Below are 24615 nucleotides of genomic sequence, written 5' to 3' on the forward strand. Positions count from 1 at the left end.
AATGGAAACATTAGCTAACGACCACAAGTTTTATTTTCAAGTGGAAAGAGCACAGCATCACCTCATATCAGAGGTGAGACCAAGTCATTGTTTTGCAAGTCACAAGTAAATCTCAAGTCTTTGTTCTCGAGTCTCAAGTCAAGTCCCAGGTCAAGACAGGCAAGTCGAAAGTCAAGACTGGAACGTCTCAAGTCAAGTCCAAAGTCCTGCATTTTGAGTTTCGAGTCATTTCAAGTCCTTTTAACCACAGATTAATATATTTACACAGATTGTGTATGCTTTTAAAACGCTGTATGTATTTATTCTAAAAAAAATAGTGCTGACATTGCACTTCCTAATAGCACTATTAACCAGTTATTTTCAACATTTAACTCATTCCTTTACATAATAAACACATTTGAAAAAACAAGTGCAACTGTACTTATTTGCACAAAGGTGTTAACATTGTATTTCCATGGCATATTGCATTGTAACTAGTTCCACAGCAGTTTCAATCCTGTTCTTACCTTATCTCATTGATCTCATCTCATACTGTATGTGTGTTGATGTGTGCGTACACATGAAAAACATAACAAATACATGAACATAACAATGAACAGAGTTGTACTTTTTAGATTTCACGGCCTCATGGAATATGTACACATATTCTTAATATAGTATACATTTTAACTGACCTTTATTTGACTATGTTTGTCTTTTTGTTGGTGGCTACATTACGCAGTGCTGCTGACCACTGTCTAACGTTACGTTACTGTGTGTGATACATTGACTAACGTAACATGTGTAGGTACCTCATGCAACCCTGCTTAAAAAAAAATCACTTGACAAAAAGTATGAATAAGGTAACAAACTGCAGTGGACGCAACAGATTGTCTATTTTGCAATGACGTTATAACCATAGACATCTTATAAGTAGATGCAGCATTGGCTGCTGTGACGCGAGCAATTTGGCCGCCATCTCGAAGTGGTGATGAGGAGCTGGCGAGCAGCCTAAACAGACAGTTGACAGGTAGAAAACAAAGATTCTGGGCTGGTGTTCAAACTCTCTGCTGCTGCAGCAACAGAGATACAGTTTATAGGTCCATAATATATATAGGTACCTAATGTATTCATACATTGTTTATGTAGGATTTACGCATGTGTATACAGCATAACCTAATCATATTTTTTCTTCAACTTAAAAATAGCTGACTGTTTTTTTCCCCTTTTTGGGATTATTATTCCCAGTTTTGATCTTGGACATCTGGTCACTTATAGCATATAAAAATATTCTATTACTGTTAAGCAAACTATGAACACGCCAAAAAATGTGTCCTTTATCATAGTTCCACGTATGACAAAAAAGCACGTGAATATCATTGGTATTCAGGGAGGTAAAATGAATAAAATGCGCTGACAGTTCATTGCTCCTGCCAAATGAATTGCACTGAGCGGAGCGGATCACCACTCCAAGATGGTGGCCCCGCGTCTCGTCTTGTCAGCGGCAGTAGGCAGTAGCGCTCGATGCTGCGTACCCTTATAAGATGTCAATGGTTATAACGTTAGCAGTGAGTTTACAGCCTCACTTATTTAACTATACAGCAAATAAAAATTACGTTACTCAGCCAATAAACGTTAACTTACATTCAAAACTTACTCTTCTTTGTGCATCTTCAAATGTCGAGCGAAGTTGGAATTTGTTGCGTCTCTGTCTGTAATTTTCGAACCGCATGCTTTGCAAGTTTGCATATTGTAATTCGTTTTCTGTTGACCAAGTCGTAGTTTTAATACCCGAACAAAACTATTTTTGGCATAATTTTTCCTCACTGGCGTGTTGTTTGAGAGCTCTTTTTCGTTGGATTTACTGCAATTTGATTGGCTGAATGCTGTGTGACGAAAATAACGTGAATGTAATTTGATTGGCTGTTGTACTGACAGGTAGCGCACACACTCTCATCGCACACACGCTGACAGACACGGACAGATACAGAGCGCTCCTGAATAACTTTTTAATCATTGGATTTTGGGGAAAGTAGCAAGTCATGTCAAGTCAAAAGGCTCAAGTCCAAGTCAAGTCACAAGTCATTGATGTTAAAGTCTAAGTCAAGTTGCAAGTCTTTTTACATTTTGTGAAGTCGAGTCTAAAGTCATACAATTTATGACTCGAGTCCAAGTCATGTGACTCGAGTCCACACATCTGCCTCATATAAACCAATGCAAACAACTTTTCCCACTCATTCTATAAATTAACTATAATTAAAAAATAAAGTCAACACACGGTTGCACATAACACACTTCCTGATGAACATTATAACATATGTATATATATATATATATATATATATATATATATATATATAAAAAATCAAAAATTACACATTTATAAATCCATTATCAATCAATCAATCAATCAATGTTTACTTATATAGCCCTAAATCTCTAGTGTCTCAAAGGGCATTATAGTGCACACTTTCTCATGTTTGGCGCATTTTAGCTGATTGATATTTCTGATTGATCACAAAACAATAACAATGTCATCAGGGAAGTAAACAAAGTAATAGTCAAACTTTTACATACTCTAAATAATCAATGGTTTATCGTTCATACGTCAATTTGCATTGTCGTCAGGGTCTTAAGTGTAGGTGGGGTTGTTAAAGTTGAAGTAGTTAAAGTTATGTGTTTGGTCTGTTATAGCTTGCTTTAATCAATGCAAACTCAAGTGCTATTTTGGTACAAATGATTGTTGTAGCACGGTGGAGCAGGGGTTAGTGCGTGTGCCTCACAATACGAAGGTTCAATCCTGGGCTCGGGATCCTTCTGTGTGGAGTTTGCATGTTCTGCCCGTGACTGCGTGGCTTCCCTCCGGAAACTCCGGTTTCCTCCCACTTCCAAAAGACATGCACCTGGGGATAGGTTGATTGGAAACACTAAATTGGCCCTAGTGTGTGAGTGTGAATGTTGTCTGTGTATCTGTGTTGGCCCAGGGTGTACCCCACCCTGCCTTCCGCCTAAATGCAGCTGAGATAAACTCCAGCATCCTCCGCAACACCGAAAGGGACAAGCAGTAGAAAATGGATGCATGGATGGATTGTTGTTTCCTCACAATCAACGCTCTGCTGTGTGGCAAAAAAAAAGCATCTTAATGTGTGTTTGTGTTGGTGTTTGCTGGCATCCATGGTAATTACCCTGGAAAATTTGGGTTTATCGCAGTAGGTACTGTATTTTTACGTTTGTCAAATTTCCATCTTTAATTTAGTATGAAAATAATATGCTGACTTGAAAACATTGCCATTCCAGAACATTCGGTAACATTCAAAGAACTTAATATGTAACGTTGTAGGAACCGGAAAAATGCTTGCCAATTGCACCACCATGAAACCAAAAAGCCAACCAGACCCTTTAAGTAACTTTGATTGCCTTCAACATTCTAGAAACCAAAAGTTATTAGCTAGGTTGGGTGTAAAAACATCTATGGGATTTCCATATCAAAATTTTTTTGATTGATTGATTGAAACTTTTATTAGTAGATTGCACAGTTAAGTACATATTCCGTACAATTGACCACTAAATGGTAAAACCCGAATAAGTTTTTTAACTTGTTTAAGTCGGGGTCCACGTTAATCAATTCATGGTAGATTTATTTACATGCTTATTTAATTACTTATATCTGTAAGTACACTTATGTCAGATTTTTATATATATATATATATATATATATATATATATATATATATATACATACATATATACTGTCTATACTATATACGTTGTTTGTGTGTATGTATCATATGTTTATAGTATATTTAATATATGTACACAAAATATATGTATAGGGGCTAGGCTGTATATATTTGTGCATATATATATATACATATATATATATTCGGGGATCAGAAAAGTTCTATATTAATCTATTGTTGAATTTCTTTAGCCCAATCCGGCCTTCGAGTCGAAAAGTTTGGACACCCCTGCTCAAAATGATCTAATCTGTGACAGCATCCATATTTAGATAATAGATACATACATTTTTGAACCAGAATGAGGCTGCTGGGGACAACCTTTAAACATTGTAAATGTATCGTGTCTCATCTTAAGAGCATATGATTTTGTATTAGTATTCCGACGGTAACCATATTTTCTCAAAATATCAGTTGTGCATTTTAACGTTTTGGTAGGCTTTTGTTTTTAGTGTTAGAAAGTTATTATTTGGTATGACATCAAAAGGAATATTAGAGTGCCATGTGATTATTTGTGCATCAACCTAAAGCCATGGTTAAAGTAATATAAAGCAAATGTCGCCTTGAAAAAGTACAAAGTAAAGGCAGTAAGTGGAAATTTATCATTGTCAAAGTATATGACAACAAGTATTTGTTAAAAGTAAGTCACCGGCATGGTATATATACATATATATATATGGTAAAAAAATGTAGACAGCTTCCAGTGTAGAGTTGGCATGAGTAAAATGATGAGGACGAAAGCATGGAAACATGGCACGTGGGCTGAGAAGGGCGGGGGTGAGTGTGCACTAAGAATAGTGTGGGCGACACACCCTAACACAAGCACAAAATGTAGCCGCGTGCTTCCTTTTTCATGCATCATTGGCCAATGAATCGGCTGAAGGCTAGCCAGAGTCATAGTGATCTGAAATTACTTTTTTAATTGTTTCTTGTTGACATATTAGTCTTTTGATGATGCTGTAGTAGGCCTTTCTGTAGACCCTCAGTGTTGACCGAGATTTCCCAGCAACCTAACTCCTGGCGATGACAGGAAGTGACAGAGGGGCAAGTGTCCTCAGCTGTAAATGGGGTTCTGCTGACATGAACGGGAAAGAACGCAACGCTTGTCAGCCCCTACCACCAGGAAATAATGCGTACCATTGTTGTTCAGGGCAGGCGTGGGCCTCAGCCTGCAGTTATTTCCCAGTAGGCATGTGTGATGCTGTTTTCATCAACTCTAAGAAGACAGTTTGAAACAAACAGCCACACAATCAGTTTTTTTTTTGACTCCCAAGTAGATATAATATTTGTGTGACCTCAGAGACAGGCAGGCATGGTTGACTAAATGCAGGCTTCTACAGTACAAGTTAAAAATCCCTTCCCTTCTTTCTCAAAATCCGGAAATATTTATATGCATTATATTCCTGTGATGTATGATATGAGCTCAGTGCATTCTTGACTTGAACAGGAAGTTCCTCAGTGGTTACAAAGCAACTACAAATAGGTGTATTAGTGTTTTCTTGGCAGAGTGCATAGCATTGAACTGAATGCTTGATACATGGCAGGAAGTAGGCCACTCTCCTGAGGGTGAAGCAGAAAAGGCCTCACAAGGCTTCAACACCAGAGGATGTGGTTACTTCCTTTAGATAAGTTCCATGCTGGGGTTGGACCAAACGGGCACATTAATTGTTTCACACACATGGTCTTTCATGGAATCTACTTGGAGGAAAAATATAATTTTTCACTTATAAACTGTGATGATCACTGTGTGAAAATAGTTTTAGATACGCACACATGCACACTGTTGAATAATCTACATTTTAATACTTAAATATTCAGTCCAGATTGTATGCTTAAAGTTTATAATAAATGTAGTGACTGGCCTTTCAAGAATGCTGTGCACTTTCCCTAGGCTAACATACATGACAGTGTTTCCCATACATTCATTTATTTGTTGAGGCTTGGCACTAGGGTTGCACGATATAGATGATATACAATAAAAATTATAAAAGTTTCAGCTTTAAATACTATTGTGGTAATGCATGTTAAAGACACATTGTAACTGTGTCCTGAAAATTTTACAGCGTCAAGCGAACAAATTTATAATGTTGTTTTGTCATGGTTTGAGAGTTTTTTCTGGTACATTTTGGCAAACTCCAGGCGGACTGCCATATGCTTTTTTTTTTTTTTTTACCAAGGAATGGCTTCTGTCTGGCCACTCTACCATCCTGGAGGCCTGATTGGTTGATTCTTGCAGAAATTGTTGTCCTTCTGTAAGAGGATGCTGTAGGTCTGACCGAGTGATCATCTGGTTTTTAGTCACCTGCCTGACTCGGTTCCTTCTCCCCCGATCTCTCAGTTTAGATAGCCAGCCAGGAAGAGTCCTGGTGGTTCCAAACCTCTTCCGTTTACGATGATGGAGGCCACTGTGCTCATTGGGACCTTCAAGGCTGCAAATATTTTTCGAAACTCTTCCCCAGATTTGTGCATCGAGACAGCCCTGTCTCTGAGGTCTACAAACAATTCCTTCCACTGTCCAGTATGAGACCTTAAACATAGACAGGTGTGCCTTTCCAAATCATGTCCAACCAACCATTTACCACTGCAATTAAGCTGTAGGACTATCTCAAAGATTATCAGTTGGAACAGGATGCACCAGATTTCACTTTTGAGCTTCATGTCAAAGGCTGTACATGTAATTTCTTGTATTTTTATGTTTATAAAATTTGTAAAAATCTCTCTTAAAAAAAAAAGTATTCACTTTGTCATTATGTTGCATTGTGTGTACTGTGAAAAAAGTGAAACCCTATGAATACTTTCCTGATACACTGTACTTTAGTAGCCAAATTTGGAACTTTTGTAATTCTGTTGTCATTTATGTACCAAATAATGTATTGTGATTTATATCATTATTACAGGAGGTTGCAATATAGATTTTAGTTCACATCGCCTGTCCCTACTCAGCAGCCGGCACAAATAAATTTGGCGCTACCTGTTCACCCTAGCTCATAAACAAATTATATTTGCACTGTCAGTGGCGCTAACGTGTCGTTAGAATTCCGTACAGGTAAAGGCATCTTAACTCTGCTTGTTAACACACCTCATGTGCACTTGGTCTGCTAGAGATCGCTTTTGCCAGCTTTATTTAGCGGGTATTCAGATTAGGCCTACAATTTAAGATTATTTTGATGTTTGTTAGATTAGTTATTAGTAGATTATTTTACCAATGAAATAATTATTGCTTATGGTCTGCCCTATCCATTGAGTTTGATGTTGAGTCTGCAACTTGATTTTTACTCAATTAAAAAAAAAACTATTAAAATAAATTCAATTGCAAACAAATGGTTTTACTCTGGAGGAAACCCAGCACCGCTCATCACCAGACTCCAACAGGAAAGCACATACTGCTTTTCTCAACGAGCACCGGGTGCTGCTTTCAAAATAATAGGTTTTATAATGAAAGTCTCTGTATAAACAAGGATAGTTCCCAAAAGGTAGCACCAAATCTACTCATGGCGGCCCAAATGATTCTATAGCGAGCAGCCACAAATAAATGAACACTGAAAAATAATAAGGTAAAGTCATTTTAATTTGTTCTATTTTGTGTCTGCTTCAGATTAGTGTACGAGTCACCACGATGGATGCAGAACTGGAGTTTGCCATTCAGCCCACAACAACAGGAAAGCAACTGTTTGACCAGGTAGGAAAGCTGAATATCATTTGTAATTGTTCCCAAACGGCAAACAAGTAAGTTAGTGGTGCTCTTGGTAATGCAGTGTTAGAGATTGCATGCATTGATTTTTCCTTATGTTTTCAGGTGGTGAAGACCATCGGGCTGAGGGAGGTTTGGTACTTTGGACTCCAGTACCAGGATACCAAGGGTTTGTCTACTTGGCTCAAGCTCAATAAGAAGGTGAGCTCTTCATTGATTTGCCTCAAAGGAAACATCATTAAAATGTCAGTATGCTTTGTTGCTATTTCACCTATAATTGAATTTTCATTTCAGGTCACTGCCCAAGATGTGAGGAAGGAGAGTCCGCTGCTGTTTAAGTTCCGTGCCAAGTTCTTTCCTGAGGATGTGTCCGAGGAGTTAATCCAGGATGCCACCCAGCGGCTGTTCTTCCTGCAGGTGAAGGAGGGAATCCTAAATGATGATATCTACTGCCCCCCAGAGACAGCCGTTCTCTTGGCCTCCTATGCGGTGCAAGCGAAGTATGCAGACTACAACAAGGAAGTCCACACGGCAGGTTATCTGTCTAATGAACATCTGCTCCCTCAGAGGTAACTCCTACCACACAGCACACAAGTCACACCAAGATGTATGTACCAGTTTGTTTATGGTTATCCACTTGTCATCAGAGTACTGGACCAGCACAAACTCAGCAAAGAACAGTGGGAGGAGAGGATTCAAGTGTGGCATGAAGAGCACAAGGGAATGATGAGGTAATCACTGTTCCTCGTTCTTCTCAGCTGATTATAATGATAACTAGAACTATTTGTACTCCACTATGCAAGTACTGTGTGTGCTCTGCATTCTCTCTTTTGCCAGCCCCCTTTAGTAAGAAGCGTTGTCCAAGGCTCCAGAGTTCATAATATAATTTTATTGGTATTTGAAATATAAGTTATGGTGTCATAATACGACTGAATAAATATGTTAACAATACCTTTAAAAATTCTGTATTGATAAATCTTGTCTTTCTTAATGATACCCAATATACCAATACTGACTTCATGTGTGATGTATGCAGCAGCCTCTCCCTCAAACGAATTTCAAGTCATATGTCATGACGTGAATGAACACATTATGCTTCTTTTACTGCAACGCCACTGGATGCATTTCACAATAATATACTTCAATTTGTGAAATAAGTGCCTTATTTATTTGAAATAGTTTTTCTCAACAAAATTGTCTTTAAAAAAAATCATGACCATTATAAGTAACATTATCTCCTACTATCAACAAGGGTCAGTGTATGTTTTGGTTATTGAATTTTTGTTTCATGAAAGGGAAATTAATTTTGATTGACAAAAAATTAAATTAAATTCAAAATAAAGCATTCGGTTTTTTGTGTTGAAAATAACTATATCTAAAATGTGTGTTTGTGTGTGTGTGTATGTATATATATATATATATCTATCTATCTATCCATTTTCTACCGCTTATTCCCTTTGGGGTCGCGGGGGGCGCTGGTGCCGATCTCAGGTACATATATATATATATGAATGTGTGTGTTTGTATATATATATATGTATATATATATATATATATATGCATGCGTGTGTGTATATATCCTGCACTCGTTACCTGTATTAATGGAACTTGTTTGAACTTGTTATCTGTATAAAAGATACCTGTCCACAGCCTCAAACAGTCAGACTCCAAACTCCACTTTGGCCAAGACCAAAGAGTTGTCGAAGGACACCAGGAAAAGAATTGTAGACCTGCACAAGACTGGGAAGAGTGAATGTACAATAGACAAGCAGCTTGGTGTGAAAAAATCAACTTTGGGAGCAATTGTGAGAAAATGGAAGACATACAAGACCACTGATAATCTCCCTCGATCTGGGGCTCCACGCAAGATCTCATCCCGTGGGGTCAAAATGATCATGAGAACGGTGAGCAAAAATCCCAGAACCACACGGAGGGACCTATTGAATGACCTGCAGAGAGCTGGGACCAAAGTAACAAAGGTACCATCAGTAACTTACTACGCCGACAGGGAATCATATCCTGCAGTGCCAGACGTGTCCCCTGCTTAAGCCAGTGCATGTCCGGGCCCGTCTGAAGTTTGCCAGAGAGCACATGGATGATACAGCAGAGGATTGGGAGAATGTCATGTGGTCAGATGAAACCAAAATATAACTTTTTGGTATAAACTCAACTGGTCGTGTTGAATACTGAGTTGCATCCCAAGAACACCATACCTACTGTGAAACATGGGGGTGGAAACATAATGCTTTGGGGCTGTTTTTCTGCTAAGGGGACAGAACGATTGATCCGTGTTAAGGAAAGATTGAATGGGGCCATGTATCGTGATATTTTGAGCCAAAACCTCCTTCTATCAGTCAGAGATTTGAAGATGAAACGTGGCATGACAATGATCCCAAACACGCCGCCCGGGCAACAAAGGAGTGGGTCCGTAAGAAGCATTTGAAAGTCCTGGAGTGGCCTAGCCAGCCTCCAGACCTCAACCCCATAGAAAATCTGTGGAGGGAGTTGAAAGTCTGTGTTGCTCGGCGACAGCCCCAAAATATCAATGCTTTTGAGAAGATCTGCATGGAGGAATGTGCCAAAATACCATCTACTGTGTGTGCAAACCTGGTAAAGACCTATAGTAATCGTTTTAACTCTGTTATTGCCAACAAAGGTTATATTACAAAGTATTGAGTTGAATTTTTGTTATTGACCAAATACTTATTTTCCACCATAATTTACAAATAAATTCTTTAAAATTCCTACAATGTGAATTCCTTAATTTTTTTTTTTTTCACATTCTGTCTCTCACAGTTGAAATGAACCTACAATGAAAATTACAGACCTCTGTCATCATTTTAAGTGGGAGAACTTGCACAATCGGTGGCTGACTAAATACCTTTTTGTCCCACTGTATATTTTTTTCTTTTTTCTTCATAACAAGTATGTAACAAAAATCAAAAATCACCAGTCCAGGCCAGTCCGCGGTCTAATCTCTGAGTAGCAAGTTCCAGTTCCAGTGTCGGAATATTAAAACATCTGTTTTTCGTCTTTTTTTATTTATTTCTACTGACTGGTGATTTTAATTTTTGGTATATAAAATGAAAATTAAACCGATTTAGATGTACTTATTGCTTTTCAACATAAAAAAACAACATTTTGTTTTTGAATTTTATTTTGTATTTCAAAATGAAGTTTAAGTACAAATTATTTTTATTTTTTAAATTGCCATTTATGAAAATAAATTGGATTACCAAAACATACAATGACCAACAAGTAAGACTGGTCATGAATAAATATCAATTTAGATAAAGCTGACAACCATACTAACAATTTGGATTGATTGATTGATTGATTGATACTTTTATTAGTAGATTGCACAGTACAGTACATATTCCGTACAATTGAACACTAAATGGTAACACCCGAATAACTTTTTCAACTTGTTTAAGTCGGAGTCCACGTTAATCAATTCATGGAGAGCTGCCTATTTTTATGGGACACACACAGTAAATTGCAAATTATGAAACGCAAAGGTTTTTTTCCGTACTGCTGGTCGGGGTTTTGCTTCATAAACACTGCATGTGACTCTGAGTGAGTATTTCTGAAATGTGATATCAGAATCAGCTTTATTGGCCAAGCATGTTTAACACACAATGAATTTGACTTGGTATTAGATTAGAAGTATTGACAGGTGTACCTCCTCCTCACATAACCAGCGCTTTACAGCCATTGCAAACTGCATATTCACAATTTGCAAGGCAAACGGTTTGTGTTCTTAGTTTTACTGTAACTTCATTGGGGAGACTATCAATAAACATAGTTATTTTCTCATCTATAATTTGGCAAACTAAATTCCAACATTCAGGTAGAGCAGAATAATGTGTCAATGAACCAGGGGTGTACAAAGTGCAGCAGGTGTTATGTTGTAGTAATATAAAATAAGCAGCAACAATTAAAAAATAGACCCAAACAATATATTAGAAAAAATGTATGTTTATACGAATGATTAATAACACATATTGTAATATATGTTTAACATTTTACTGCCTTTTTAAAGCAAATATGTGTATCATCACAGATTATGCAAATATTATGCTGACACCCCCGCAGGTTCATTTGCAATCTGTGAGAAACACTGTCTGGTACCTCCTGTTTATGCCAATATTGGATCATTTTAGTCGATATTATCATCTCAAATATTAGACGGTCCCAATGTATCCCAAAACATCTTCCAATTTAAACAATACTGTAGATTTAAATGAATAATTCAATACAAAGGTTCATATGTTGGCTGAATCTTTATTGAAATATGTCATGTTGACATTTCCAATCATGTTGCAGATAAGTGTTTTGGAGGTATTTTAAATAAAATGGTGACCTCTGTACTAAGAACAAAAAAGAACACCAGCTGAATGTTATCCATCTCGTTCCCACATTCCCCAGATGCGACACACACGCGCGCGCACACACTCTTTCAGTGGCATTGTCATAGTCAAAATAAACCAAAGCTGACACTGGCATGAGGGAGGGAACGCCCTGGATAGTTAACCATACTGTCACACTGTGGACACATTTACAAAACATTTTTTTGCTGGCCAGAATTTACCAGCCAGTGTGAACCCTGCATGATGTGATTATTTATCTTTATGAGACCCTCCTTTCAGTAAAATACATATAATCAGATCAGTTATAAAACGAAGGTAAGCAAAACTAATGAAGAGGAGAGGACGTAGAAAAGATCATTGGAGCACAGGCAGTGGTTTTGCTGTAACATTTGGATGTCTAAAATAAAATTATTGACATAAAACACATATTTTGTGTTTGCAGAGAGGAATCCATGATGGAGTACCTGAAGATTGCCCAAGACCTGGAGATGTATGGAGTCAATTACTTCAACATTAAGAATAAGAAAGGAACAGAGTTGTGGCTTGGAGTGGATGCTTTGGGACTCAACATTTATGAACAGAATGATAAGTAAGTGAAGACACACACGTTCAATGTAGCTTTGACATCTATTTCCCATACTGAAAAGTATATACATGTGTTCAACAGAATGACACCCAAAATTGGGTTTCCTTGGAGTGAAATCAGGAATATTTCCTTCAACGACAAGAAATTTGTCATCAAACCAATTGACAAGAAAGCACCAGTATGTTAAGTTTTTAAATAAAAGGCTTGTTACGTATGAAAGCTGTTACAAATATTAATTTGCATTTACAGGACTTTGTATTTTACGCTCCGAGGCTGCGCATCAACAAGCGCATTTTGTCTCTGTGCATGGGAAATCACGAGCTGTACATGCGCCGCCGTAAACCCGACACCATCGAAGTGCAGCAGATGAAGGCTCAGGCCCGGGAGGAGAAGAATCTCAAGAAGATGGAACGGTAATCAACATCACACACCCACTCTCTGAAAAGACTTTTGACTAAAAACATTATATCATTAAGGTGTGACATGCAGTCAGTCCTTATTTAGCTGGGATGACCCGCAACATTGCTGCATATTACATCATTTCTATTTAGACACAGAAACCTTGGATGTGATAAATGGTCTAATCTTACTAACCCTAACTTTATAGAGTTGTTGCAGTGTTTCCCATACACATCACCACAAATACATCTAAAATGTGAATGTAACTTATCATTACAACTCTGTACAGTAGATGGCACCATAACTCTGTTTTTAAGCACCTCACACACACACCTGGTCTGCCAGAGATTAAGAAGACAAAGGACTCGTAATATAGTTGCTATGTTGAATACGCATTCAGACACCTCTAGATTGTTTTGTAGTTGTTTTTCTTTGTTTCTTCCATCGAACAAAGAGCACCGTCTACCGAGTCAAATTTCTCTTGTGTTAAACATATTTGGTCAACAGATCTTGTTCTAATTCAATAAAGCGACTCGCGACAAATCTAGCAACTTTTTCTGGTATTAACAGACACTTTCAGAGCGTGTGAGGCTATTCTCGACGAGCAGGGTTTAATGTGCACATTAAATTATTGAACACTTTATTTCCCATTAGTTTGAATCAATACCAAACATCAAATTAAATTCAAGTTAATAGTAATGAATAAAGTGTGAACATTTTTTGCAATGGGATTGGCAGGTCCTCTAAACAAAATTCTGCTTAGGGTCCAATTTAGCCATGGAAAGTGCATGTAAAAGCACAGGGCGGTTTTGCCTTGCTTGTGAAATACATCAACACAAAAAGAAGCGACAGAAAAAAAGTTAGTATTTCTGAACACATTTTTTTTGCTTTACATGTTTTTTTTTTTGGTCATTAGATATCCAGAAAAATATCATGCTTTGTTGGCGGTTATGCAAATCTGTGGCGCAACCCCCTGCCACAAATAGATTGCAGTTCTGTTGGAAACCCTAGTATTGTTATGTGATGACTGCGTTGTCATCACATTAAGATAGTCGCACTAATCATCCATCCATCCATCCATCATCTTCCGCTTATCCGAGGTCGGGTCGCGGGGGCAGCAGCCTAAGCAGGGAAGCCCAGACTTCCCTATCTCCAGCCACTTCGTCTAGCTCTTCCCGGGGGATCCCGAGGCGTTCCCAGGCCAGCCGGGAGACATAGTCTTCCCAACGTGTCCTGGGTCTTCCCCGTGGCCTCCTACCAGCTGGACGTGCCCTAAACACCTCCCTAGGGAGGCGTTCGGGTGGCATCCTGACCAGATGCCCGAACCACCTCATCTGGCTCCTCTCGATGTGAAGGAGCAGCGGCTTTACTTTGAGTTCCTCCCGGATGGCAGAGCTTCTCACCCTATCTCTAAGGGAGAGCCCCGCCACCCGGCGGAGGAAACTCATTTCGGCCGCTTGTACCCGTGATCTTATCCTTTCGGTCATGACCCAAAGCTCATGACCATAGGTGAGGATGGGAACGTAGATCGACCGGTAAATTGAGAGCTTTGCCTTCCGGCTCAGCTCCTTCTTCACCACAACGGATCGATACAACGTCCGCATTACTGAAGACGCCGCACCGATCCGCCTGTCGATCTCACGATCCACTCTTCCCCCACTCGTGAACAAGACTCCTAGGTACTTGAACTCCTCCACTTGGGGCAGGGTCTCCTCCCCAACCCGGAGATGGCACTCCACCCTTTTCCGGGCGAGAACCATGGACTCGGACTTGGAGGTGCTGATTCTCATTCCGGTCGCTTCACACTCGGCTGCGAACCGATCCAGTGAGAGCTGAAGATCCCGGTCAGATGAAGCCATCAGGACTACATCATCTGCAAAAAGCAGAGACCTAATCCCGTGGCCACCAAACCGGATCCCCTCAACGCCTTGGCTGCGCCTAGAAATTCTGTCCATAAAAGTTATGAACAGAATCGGTGACAAAGGACAGCCTTGGCGGAGTCCAACCCTCACTGGAAACGTGTCCGACTTACTGCCAGCAATGCGGACCAAGCTCTGACACTGATCGTACAGGGAGCGGACTGCCACAATAAGACAGTCCGGTACCCCATACTCTCTGAGCACTCCCCACAGGACTCCCCGAGGGACACGGTCGAATGCCTTCTCCAAGTCCACAAAGCACATGTAGACTGGTTGGGCAAACTCCCATGCACCCTCAAGAACCCTGCCGAGAGTATAGAGCTGGTCCACAGTTCCACGACCAGGACGAAAACCACACTGTTCCTCCTGAATCCGAGGTTCGACTATCCGGCGAAGCCTCCTCTCCAGTACACCTGAATAAACCTTACCGGGAAGGCTGAGGAGTGTGATCCCACGATAGTTGGAACACACCCTCCGGTCCCCCTTCTTAAAGAGAGGGACCACCACCCCGGGCTGCCAATCCAGAGGTACCGCCCCCGATGTCCACGCGATGCTGCAGAGTCTTGTCAACCAAGACAGCCCCACAGCATCCAGAGCCTTAAGGAACTCCGGGCGGATCTCATCCACCCCCGGGGCCTTGCCGCCGAGGAGCTTTTTAACTACCTCAGCGACCTCAGCCCCAGAAATAGGAGAGTCCACTGCAGCTTCCCCAGGCACCGCTTCCTCAAAGGAAGACGTGTTGGTGGGATTGAGGAGGTCTTCGAAGTATTCCCTCCACCGATCCACAACATCCACAGTCGAAGTCAGCAGAACACCATCCGCACCATACACGGTGTTGATAGTGCACTGCTTCCCCTTCCTGAGGCGGCGTATGGTGGTCCAGAATCGCTTCGAAGCCGTCCGGAAGTCGTTTTCCATGGCTTCCCCGAACTCTTCCCATGTCCGAGTTTTTGCCTCCGCGACCGCTAAAGCTGCACACCGCTTGGCCCGTCGGTACCTGTCCACTGCCTCCGGAGTCCTATGAGCCAAAAGAACCCGATAGGACTCCTTCAGCTTGACGGCATCCCTCACTGCTGGTGTCCACCAACGGGTTCTGGGATTACCGCCACGACAGGCACCAACAACCTTGCGGCCACAGCTCCAATCAGCCGCCTCGACAATAGAGGTTCGGAACATGGTCCACTCGGACTCAATGTCCCGCACCTCCCTCGTGACATGTTCAAAGTTCTCCCGGAGGTGTGAATTGAAACTCTCTCTGACAGGAGCCTCTGCCAGACGTTCCCAGCAGACCCTCACAATGCGTTTGGGCCTGCTAGGTCTGTCCGGCATCCTCCCCCACCATCGCAGCCAACTCACCACCAGGTGGTGATCGGTAGAAAGCTCCGCCCCTCTCTTCACCCGAGTGTCCAAAACATGAGGCCGCAAATCCGATGACACAACTACAAAGTCGATCAAGGAACTGCGGCCTAGGGTGTCCTGGTGCCAAGTGCACATATGGACACCCTTATGTTTGAACATGGTGTTTGTTATGGACAAACTGTGACGAGCACAAAAGTCCACTAATCAGTGGTGTAAAAATATGTTATCTCTTTGCGATAGGGCTCTGTTGGACAATGAAAAGAGGAAAAGGGAAACTGCAGAAAAGGAAAAGGAGAAGATCGAAAAGGAAAAAGAAGAATTAATGAACCGGTTAAGGCAGATTGAGGAGCAGACTAAACGGGCCCAACAAGGTGTGTGGTCTGTATGTTGGAGAACATTGTTCTGCTGCAGCAAGGCTTACTTTGAATCGCTTTGTGCGCAGAGCTGGAGGAGCAAACAATGAGAGCTCTCGAGTTGGAGCAGGAGAGAAAGCGAGCTCAGGTGGAGGCTGAGCGCTTGGAGGCTGATCTGAAGGGTGCAGAAGACGCCAAGATGGCGCTCCTGCAGCAGTCAGAGAACCAGATGAAGAACCAAGAGCACCTGGTCAGTTATAGAAGTGCAGGAATTATTGTTTTGCTGCTTTAAATGAAAAAAAAAAAACTTCGAATGGATTTGTGTTTTTAGGCCACTGAGTTAGCTGAGCTGACATCTAAGATTTCCCTTCTGGAGGATTCCAAGAAGAAGAAGGAAGAGGAGGCAGTGCTCTGGCAACAAAAGGTGTGCTTTTTTCAATTCATCGTATTTTACAGACCATAGAGTGCACCGGATTATAAGGCGCACTGCTGATGACTGGGTTGGGTCTATTCAGGTCTATTTTCATACGAGAGGCGTAACCGATTTTAAGGCCCATTAAAGGGGTCATGTTATGATTTTTTTTATAAATTTAAAACATTTCCTTGTCGTCTACATAACATGTAATGGTGATTCTTTGGTCAAAATGTTGCATAGATTATGTTTTACAGACCATCCTCAAGTCGCTTTTTGACATTCGCTTCAGGATGCGCAGTTTTGTGGGCGGTCATTATTTACGTGGCTCACCTTCGGCAGCGTCTTCTCCCCGTCATCTTTGTTGTGGTGGTGTAGCATGCAAGGACGGGAGTTGAAGAAGTGTCAAAAGATGGAGCTCACTGTTTTAATGATATTCAGACTTTACTTATATAAACAATGGAGCAGTAGCTCCTCATCCGTGGCTCTTAAGTTGAATAACAAAGTGTGTCCTGTGAAAAACCATCTGACCGGAACTCTCTAATAAATAAAGTTCCGTGGGTGAATTACGTAAACTCACTACAGTGTTAGTTTTTAGCGCTTTCATAGCGAGTCTACTGACAGATATAAGTTAGAACTTTAAGCTACTTTATATTACAAATGGCAACAGCAGAGGATAAATTCCCCATAACAAGAAGATAGAGAAAAATCGCCATAAATGATTCCTGAGCGCGGCAACGCTGCTGCCCACTGCTCCCCTCACTTCCCAGGGTGTGATCAAGAGGATGGGTTAAATGCAGAGGACAAATTTCACCACACCTAGTGTGTGTGTGACAATCATTGGTACTTTAACTTTAACTTTTAAAAAGAAGAAACTTATCAACTACGTTGTCGCCACAAACTACAATGACGGACGCGAGCAAATTTTCAGCACTTATGCAAATTCCAGACAAACATCAGCAAGTACCAAGAAGTAAGAATAGTTGGTTTTGCATAATTTTGCAAAACAAAAAGCCAGATAATATGTCTGCTAATGGGTGCCATTTTGTGATCCTTATACTCACACCAAAAATAATACTCTTATATCTGACTATGGTGGCCGTAATGCACCGACAATCCATCAAGCGGTGTGGCTTCAAAGTTGTACTAAAACATTTTTGACGGATCTATGAGTGCTGTGTGTAATGTTCTATATTCTCAATTGAACATATAAAGTTTTGGTCTTGCGTCATAGTGCAGTCTGTACATATCTCTTATATGTGACTGCCATCTACTGGTCACTTGTATCATTACACTTTGTACCAAATAAAATTGCTTCAAGGTTGGTAAGCACAACGAGAATTATTCCGTACATTAAGCGCCCCGGGTTATAAGGCGCACTATCGATATTTTTGAAAAATTAAAGGATTTTAAGTGCACCTTATAGTCCGAAAAATACGGTATGCCGAAATGGCAGATTTAAAATGCATTTAATAATTTAGCTGTTACAGTAATTAGCTTTGTAACCAATAACACTCAACTTTGCTTAGATAGTTTAGCCTATATCTGGTTTAGTTTTAGCAACTTGAATGCAATTTACTAGGATCTAAATACCTCGCACTATAGAGCGTGTGCAGTTTATAAGATTGTGTTTACTATTAGTAGGCCTTTTTGCGTGTGATCTACTAAGACTGCGTGTGCCATTGAAAAGTGGCACACACTGCCCTTTTTAAATGAGGATATTGCGTGTAGCTGTGTACTTTACAGGACATCATCACAGAGACACTCTCATTTGCTGCCATTCATGTTTGCTATGTTTTCAAACAAGTAGGAGACATCTACCACTTTTTACAGGCATTTTAGAAGCAATCGCGCAGTGCACTTTTTGTTTATTTATTTTTTTCTTTAGCCGCTCATGCCAAAAAATTGATATTTCAACAAGTTTTTATTATATAGGACAGTGATTCTCGACCTTTTTTCAGTGATGTGCCCCTGTGAACATTTTTTTTAATTCAAGTACCCCCTAATCAGAGCAAAGCATTTTTGGTTGAAAAAAAAAAGATAAAGAAGTAAAATACAGCACTAAGTCATCAGTTTCTGATTTATTACATTGTATAACAGTGCAAAATATTGCTCATTCGTAGTGGTCTTTCTTGAACTATTTGGATAAAATTATATAAAAATAACTAAAAACTTGTTGAAAAAATAAACATTTGAGTCAATTATAAATAAAAATTTCTGAACAGAAGTAATCATCAACTTAAAGTGCCCTCTTTGAGGATTGTAATAGAGATCCATCTGGATTCATGAACTTAATTCTAAACATTTCTTCACAAAAAAAGGAATCTTTAACATCAATATTTATGGAACATGTCCACAAATAACCTAGCTGAAGAAATTGCATTGTTGCATTTCTTTTCACAGTTTATGAACTTACATTCATTTTTTGTTGAAGTATTATTCAATAAATATATTTAAATAGGATTTTTGAATTGTTGCTATTTTTAGAATATTTAAAAAAAATCTCACGTAGCCCTTGGCATACCTTTAAGTACCCCCAGGGGTACGCGTACCCCCATTTGAGAACCACTGATATAGGATATATGTTAGTAAGATTATATGTAAAAAAATAATTCTTACAAAAGAATATTAAATCGCACCAAAATGCAAAAAAAACATTTTTTTTTTTATCAGCCCCTGAAGTCATCCAGCAGCTATGAAATTAATAGGATGTCATACGTTTCTGAGTTCATCGTGAGTCTTTGCAGCGCGAGCATTCCTTTTTCACAGCCGCGTGTAGAACTGTCAGTTTGCACGTCCTTTTCAGACACAAAATAGTGCTCCCAAAACAGTGCTGAGTGTTGATGAATCACATTGTGTGTGCTGTTTAACGTATCTGAATTTTCTCCTCCCAGTATTGTGGTCATTTTGATAATCAGCATATGTTATGCATATTAATGAGTAAGAAAAATGACGCAAAATGGACTGCACGCCTAATTCTGCCACTTTGTACACATTTAGTTGATCAACTTTGCGTGTGCTAACAAGTTTTGCACGTGTTTTGGTACATGCACACTTTTAATAAATCTGGCCCATACTATGTCTTATCGTCTTTTTAAAGGCAGTCCTGCCAGAGCTATGTCATTAGAATGGCTGAACACCTTTTTAACGTGACCAAAATACAGACATAAATACAGTACATTAGTTATAGTTTATAGAGCCCGCCTTTTAGCCCTGATTGATTGACCAAGTGATTATTTTTTCCTTCCCGCAGGCCACCGAGGTGCAGGAGGACTTGGAGAAAACCAAAGAGGAGCTCAAAAACAAAGTGACGGCGGTCCATGTTCAGGAGCCCATCAACACTGAGAATGAACATGATGAGAACGACGAAAGCAGTGCAGAGGCCAGTGCCGAATTCACATCTGCGGCCGCGTACATGGATCGCAGCGAGGAAGAGCGCATGACAGAGGCGGAGAAGAATGAGCGTTTGCAGAAACATCTACTCGTAAGTCGGACATCTTGTATTTTAGTACACAGTTAACATTGTTTGATAAAGCATCCAGTAGAATCAAGCTAGATAACTTATTTTACACACATTATAAACTAGGAACACTTGCAAAAGTACTACTATACGGCCACACGATGGCAGCAAAAAGCCATGAAATTATCTCTTAGAGACAGAGGTGATCATGTTCTACTTATTATCAATTCTTGCAGTCAGTACAGAGTTGTGCATCATGTAAGTCAGGGGTGTCCACACTTTTTCCACTGAGGGCCGCACACTGAAAAATCAAAGCACGTGGGGGCCATCTTGATATTTTTTCACTTTCAAAACCAATTTCAATATACTTTTGGGGGGGGCGGGGGGGCTCCCTCAAGTTAGGTCCTAGGGACCCAGAAGGGTTTCACTCTTAAAAAAGGTTCAAAATAAGTCAGATTATTTTTTTCATAAAACCCTTGAATCTCTAATTTTACTTCATTATTTTTATTACATTTTACGAGCTTTTTGTCGAAACCCTATTTTTTGGGTCAAAAAAACTAAATATACAATATTTTGATTTTCAAAGTGGATGTGAAGTAATTGGATCCCTAAATTGGGCAATAATTCATAGAAAAAATGATTTGAATGTATTATTATTTTTATTATTTTGTATTATTGAAGACAGTTATTAAATTCCACTAAAATTCTTGGGGATCCAAAAGTGCCCCACTCATTAAAAGGTCATGCTTTTGACATTTTTTTTTTTTTTCATTTAACACTTAAATCTCTATGATATATATATATATAAATGATAAATGGGTTGTACTTGTATAGCGCTTTTCTACCGTCAAGGTACTCAAAGCGCTTTGACACTACTTCCACATTTACCCATTCACACACATATTCACACACTGATGGAGGGAGCTGCCATGCAAGGCGCCAACCAGCACCCATCAGGAGCAAGGGTGAAGTGTCTTGCTCAGGACACAACGGACGTGACGAGGTTGGTACTAGGTGGGATTTGAACCAGGGGCCCTCGGGTTGCGCACGGCCACTCTTCCACTGCGCCACGCCGTCCCAATATATATATATATATATATATATATATATATATATATATATACATTATATAAAGATTGTAAATATTTTAATATATTATAACAATCAATAGAATAAATAGTATAATTAATATTAGTATATAATTAGAATGTATTTTTTTAAAAATAATTTTCATATTTTTCAAGGTTTTATGTTTGTTGTATCTATGTTTTTTTTTTTTTTTTTTTTTTTTTTTTTTTTTTTTTTTATTAAATCAACACAAAAACACACAAAATACACTTTCCATCAGTGCATCAACCCCCCAAAGAAAACCCCTCCCTCCCCCATTCACACCCAGCCACACCCACTCACACAAAAAAGGGTTGTTTCTTTCTGCTACCAAAATGCTGGTTCCCACAACATATATAACACAGTCTGCAAGGGACATAGTCCCTGAAACACACATGATTGTGTGTGTCGCCGGTCCACTAACACTATCATTAATTACTATTTTTTATGTAATTGTTTTATATGATTTTACTTTCTTTTTTATCCCAAAAAAAATGTCATTGTTTTCCTTTTTTTTAATCTCATTTTATTTTATTAAAAATAAAAAATAAAAAAAAATAACCTTATCTTCATCAGACCAGGTTGTTAATGGAATTAGACTTGTCTAAAAGGTTTTTAAAACCAGGTCCAGTCCAGACAATGTCAAAGTGGGCCTCAGCAACACACACCCTCATCCATGTGCAACAACAAAAATTAGGGAAACAACAGATTGCATATAAGTTATAAACAAAATTACATTTTCATAAAAAGCATTTGTGTATAGTCCATATTATGTCCAAGTCAGATTCAACACACACCTTCATTTTGTACACTCAAAAAAAAGGGAACACAACAACAGATAGCATATATGTTGCTGTTGTTGCATATCTATAAACATTATTACATTTTCATAATAAGCCTTTAAGGATTTCCCATCTTTTTTCATGTTTTTTGGCATCATTATCGTTGTCAATCATGTATCTTTCTAAAGTTAAAAACGAGGTTGGTACGAGGTTGGTACTAGGTGGGATTTGAACCAGGGGCCCTCGGGTTGCGCACGGCCACTCTTCCACTGCGCCACGCCGTCCCAATATATATATATATATATATATATATATATATATATATATATACATTATATAAAGATTGTAAATATTTTAATATATTATAACAATCAATAGAATAAATAGTATAATTAATATTAGTATATAATTAGAATGTATTTTTTTAAAAATAATTTTCATATTTTTCAAGGTTTTATGTTTGTTGTATCTATGTCCTTTTTGTCCTTAAATTAATCAATACCTTATAGCAACATTGATTTTTATTCACTGTTATTTTTTGAGAAATTATGAAAAAAATTGTGTTATTAGAGTCAACAATGCAACTTTTTCTTGTTGCATTTCACCTGTTTGCTCTTATTCAACTTTTTAATGTTAAAAAAAATGTTTTAGTATTTTTAGAATGATGTGTTGCGGGGCAGTAAAACATTAGCTGCGGGCTGCAAATGGCCCCCGGACCACACTTTGGACACCCCTGATGTAAGTGTATATGCTTGCTCCACTGAACTACAAACGTGTAGCTGTGGTGCAGGGGTTTACTAGGGCTGTCTGCAAATACTCCAATTGTGGACGATTAGGAGGGTGATATACAACAAGAACAGAACACCATACATTATGTTATCATTAGTGGTTTAATAGAACATATATATATATTCTGATGTCTATATTTTTCACAATTACTGTATTTACTACAGAGCGCACCGGTATTAAAGGCCGAATTTGAGAAGAAAAATGTTTTTTGTACTATTAGCCGCACCAGATTACAAGCCGCAGATATATACCGGTACGAAATATTTTACAAATGTTTACTTACTTACTTAATTGTTTTCCAAAAGGTGCCTGTCACACTGCAGTAAAACAACTGATCAAACAAAACAGAAGTCAGCGTCATGGACAAACTAGCTGCGGAAGCTTGTTTTCCAATAAGTTAATTAGAATCAATGATTACACGGTGACATCTTGGTGAATTTACAAAGCTGAAGTAATACAAAAATAATGCCATTGTTAATAATACCAACACAGATACTTGTAAACATGTTAGCACATTTGCCAATGCTAACAACGCTAGCTTGATTACATTACGATAGCCTGTACAAATATGCATGAAAACACTCTCACAGACATCACACGTGTTGGTTTGGCAAGTATGAATTGTTTGTTATTTTATAAAAATGACAAACGGCAAACAGAAACGCTTTGGATGGTTTTACATCCAGTTCAAGGCATGAAACCTGCACCACCTGCAGTGACCAAAATCGTCCAAAAAAAATGGCGCCTTAGCAAAAAAAATAACACTTTTTCTGTGTCTCTGTCGGTGTTATATGAAAACTATTTGTTGAATACAAAAGGTAGTGGCAGTTAGAAAAGAACAAAATAATAAATTAGCTGCACCGTTTTATAAGCCGTAGGCAAAGCATGGGGAAAAAGTAGAGGATTATAGTCCAGTAAATACAGTACTAATGATAGTGAATAAAAATTGCTTGTCAGTCAAGGAAGCATACACAAAAACAGTCCCAGAGAAGCAACCAATGATTCGCAGTCCTGTTGTTTTGTACGATAAAATATACAATCAACCATAACTAACTAGTAGCCAAACTTTGCCAAATCCCTATCATTAGCTAACAACACACAAACCTAATGCATGTGTGTATACGGACCTAGATTACGTAATTTATTGCCACTCTTTCTTGGAACTCATGCACGCCTGCATTTGCACAGCATGAGTCCAAGGAAAGCGGAAATGTAATTACCATTAAAGGACTTTTTTGACAATCATTCTAAATAACACTATGTTTTTTTATTCTTTATGCATCTGTCCCACAATTGATAAGATGTTTGATTTATTGAGTCATGGAGGTCTTTTTTTTCTGGTTAACTGAAAGCACTTCCAGCACTTGGATTTTTTTTTTAACATCTTCACATGACCAGTCAGTACACAGCACTACATAGTGCTGGGCGATATGGCTGAAAACTGTATATGAAACTGATACAAGTTTTTTATATTGGTTGATATCGATAAATATTTATATTTTTTATGATCTGTGGAAAATATGGAGCAGGACAAAAATATATTAGATATTAAATATAATTTTCCTCTGATTATAATCTCCTCAGGGCAGAAAGGAAAGGTAATGTCAACACAATTATGGAAAACAAATAAAGTAAACAAAATTATTTAATCGCAATAAACACTTAACAATAA

At 38.9% G+C, this 24615-nt stretch overlaps 1 protein-coding gene across 3 annotated transcripts in view; it reads left to right on the forward strand.

Moving 5' to 3' along the window:
• The window catches only part of LOC133550654 (moesin-like), a 41138-nt gene that overhangs the window by 14123 nt on the left and 2400 nt on the right, over positions 1–24615 (forward strand). For 2 of the 3 annotated variants that reach the window (XM_061896582.1, XM_061896584.1), the window contains exons 2-12: positions 7312–7395; positions 7513–7608; positions 7702–7976; positions 8055–8138; positions 12220–12366; positions 12445–12541; positions 12613–12776; positions 16281–16411; positions 16483–16643; positions 16725–16817; positions 20059–20289. In XM_061896582.1, coding sequence (XP_061752566.1) covers positions 7312–7395; positions 7513–7608; positions 7702–7976; positions 8055–8138; positions 12220–12366; positions 12445–12541; positions 12613–12776; positions 16281–16411; positions 16483–16643; positions 16725–16817; positions 20059–20289 — 1563 coding nt within the window. Of the gene's footprint in view, positions 1–7311; positions 7396–7512; positions 7609–7701; positions 7977–8054; positions 8139–12219; positions 12367–12444; positions 12542–12612; positions 12777–16280; positions 16412–16482; positions 16644–16724; positions 16818–20058; positions 20290–24615 lie in introns of those variants that run through there. The other variant, XM_061896585.1, reaches the window with a different exon arrangement.

Source organism: Nerophis ophidion, linkage group LG04 (genome assembly GCF_033978795.1).
Source record: "Nerophis ophidion isolate RoL-2023_Sa linkage group LG04, RoL_Noph_v1.0, whole genome shotgun sequence".
NCBI classification, from domain to species: Eukaryota; Metazoa; Chordata; class Actinopteri; order Syngnathiformes; family Syngnathidae; genus Nerophis; species Nerophis ophidion.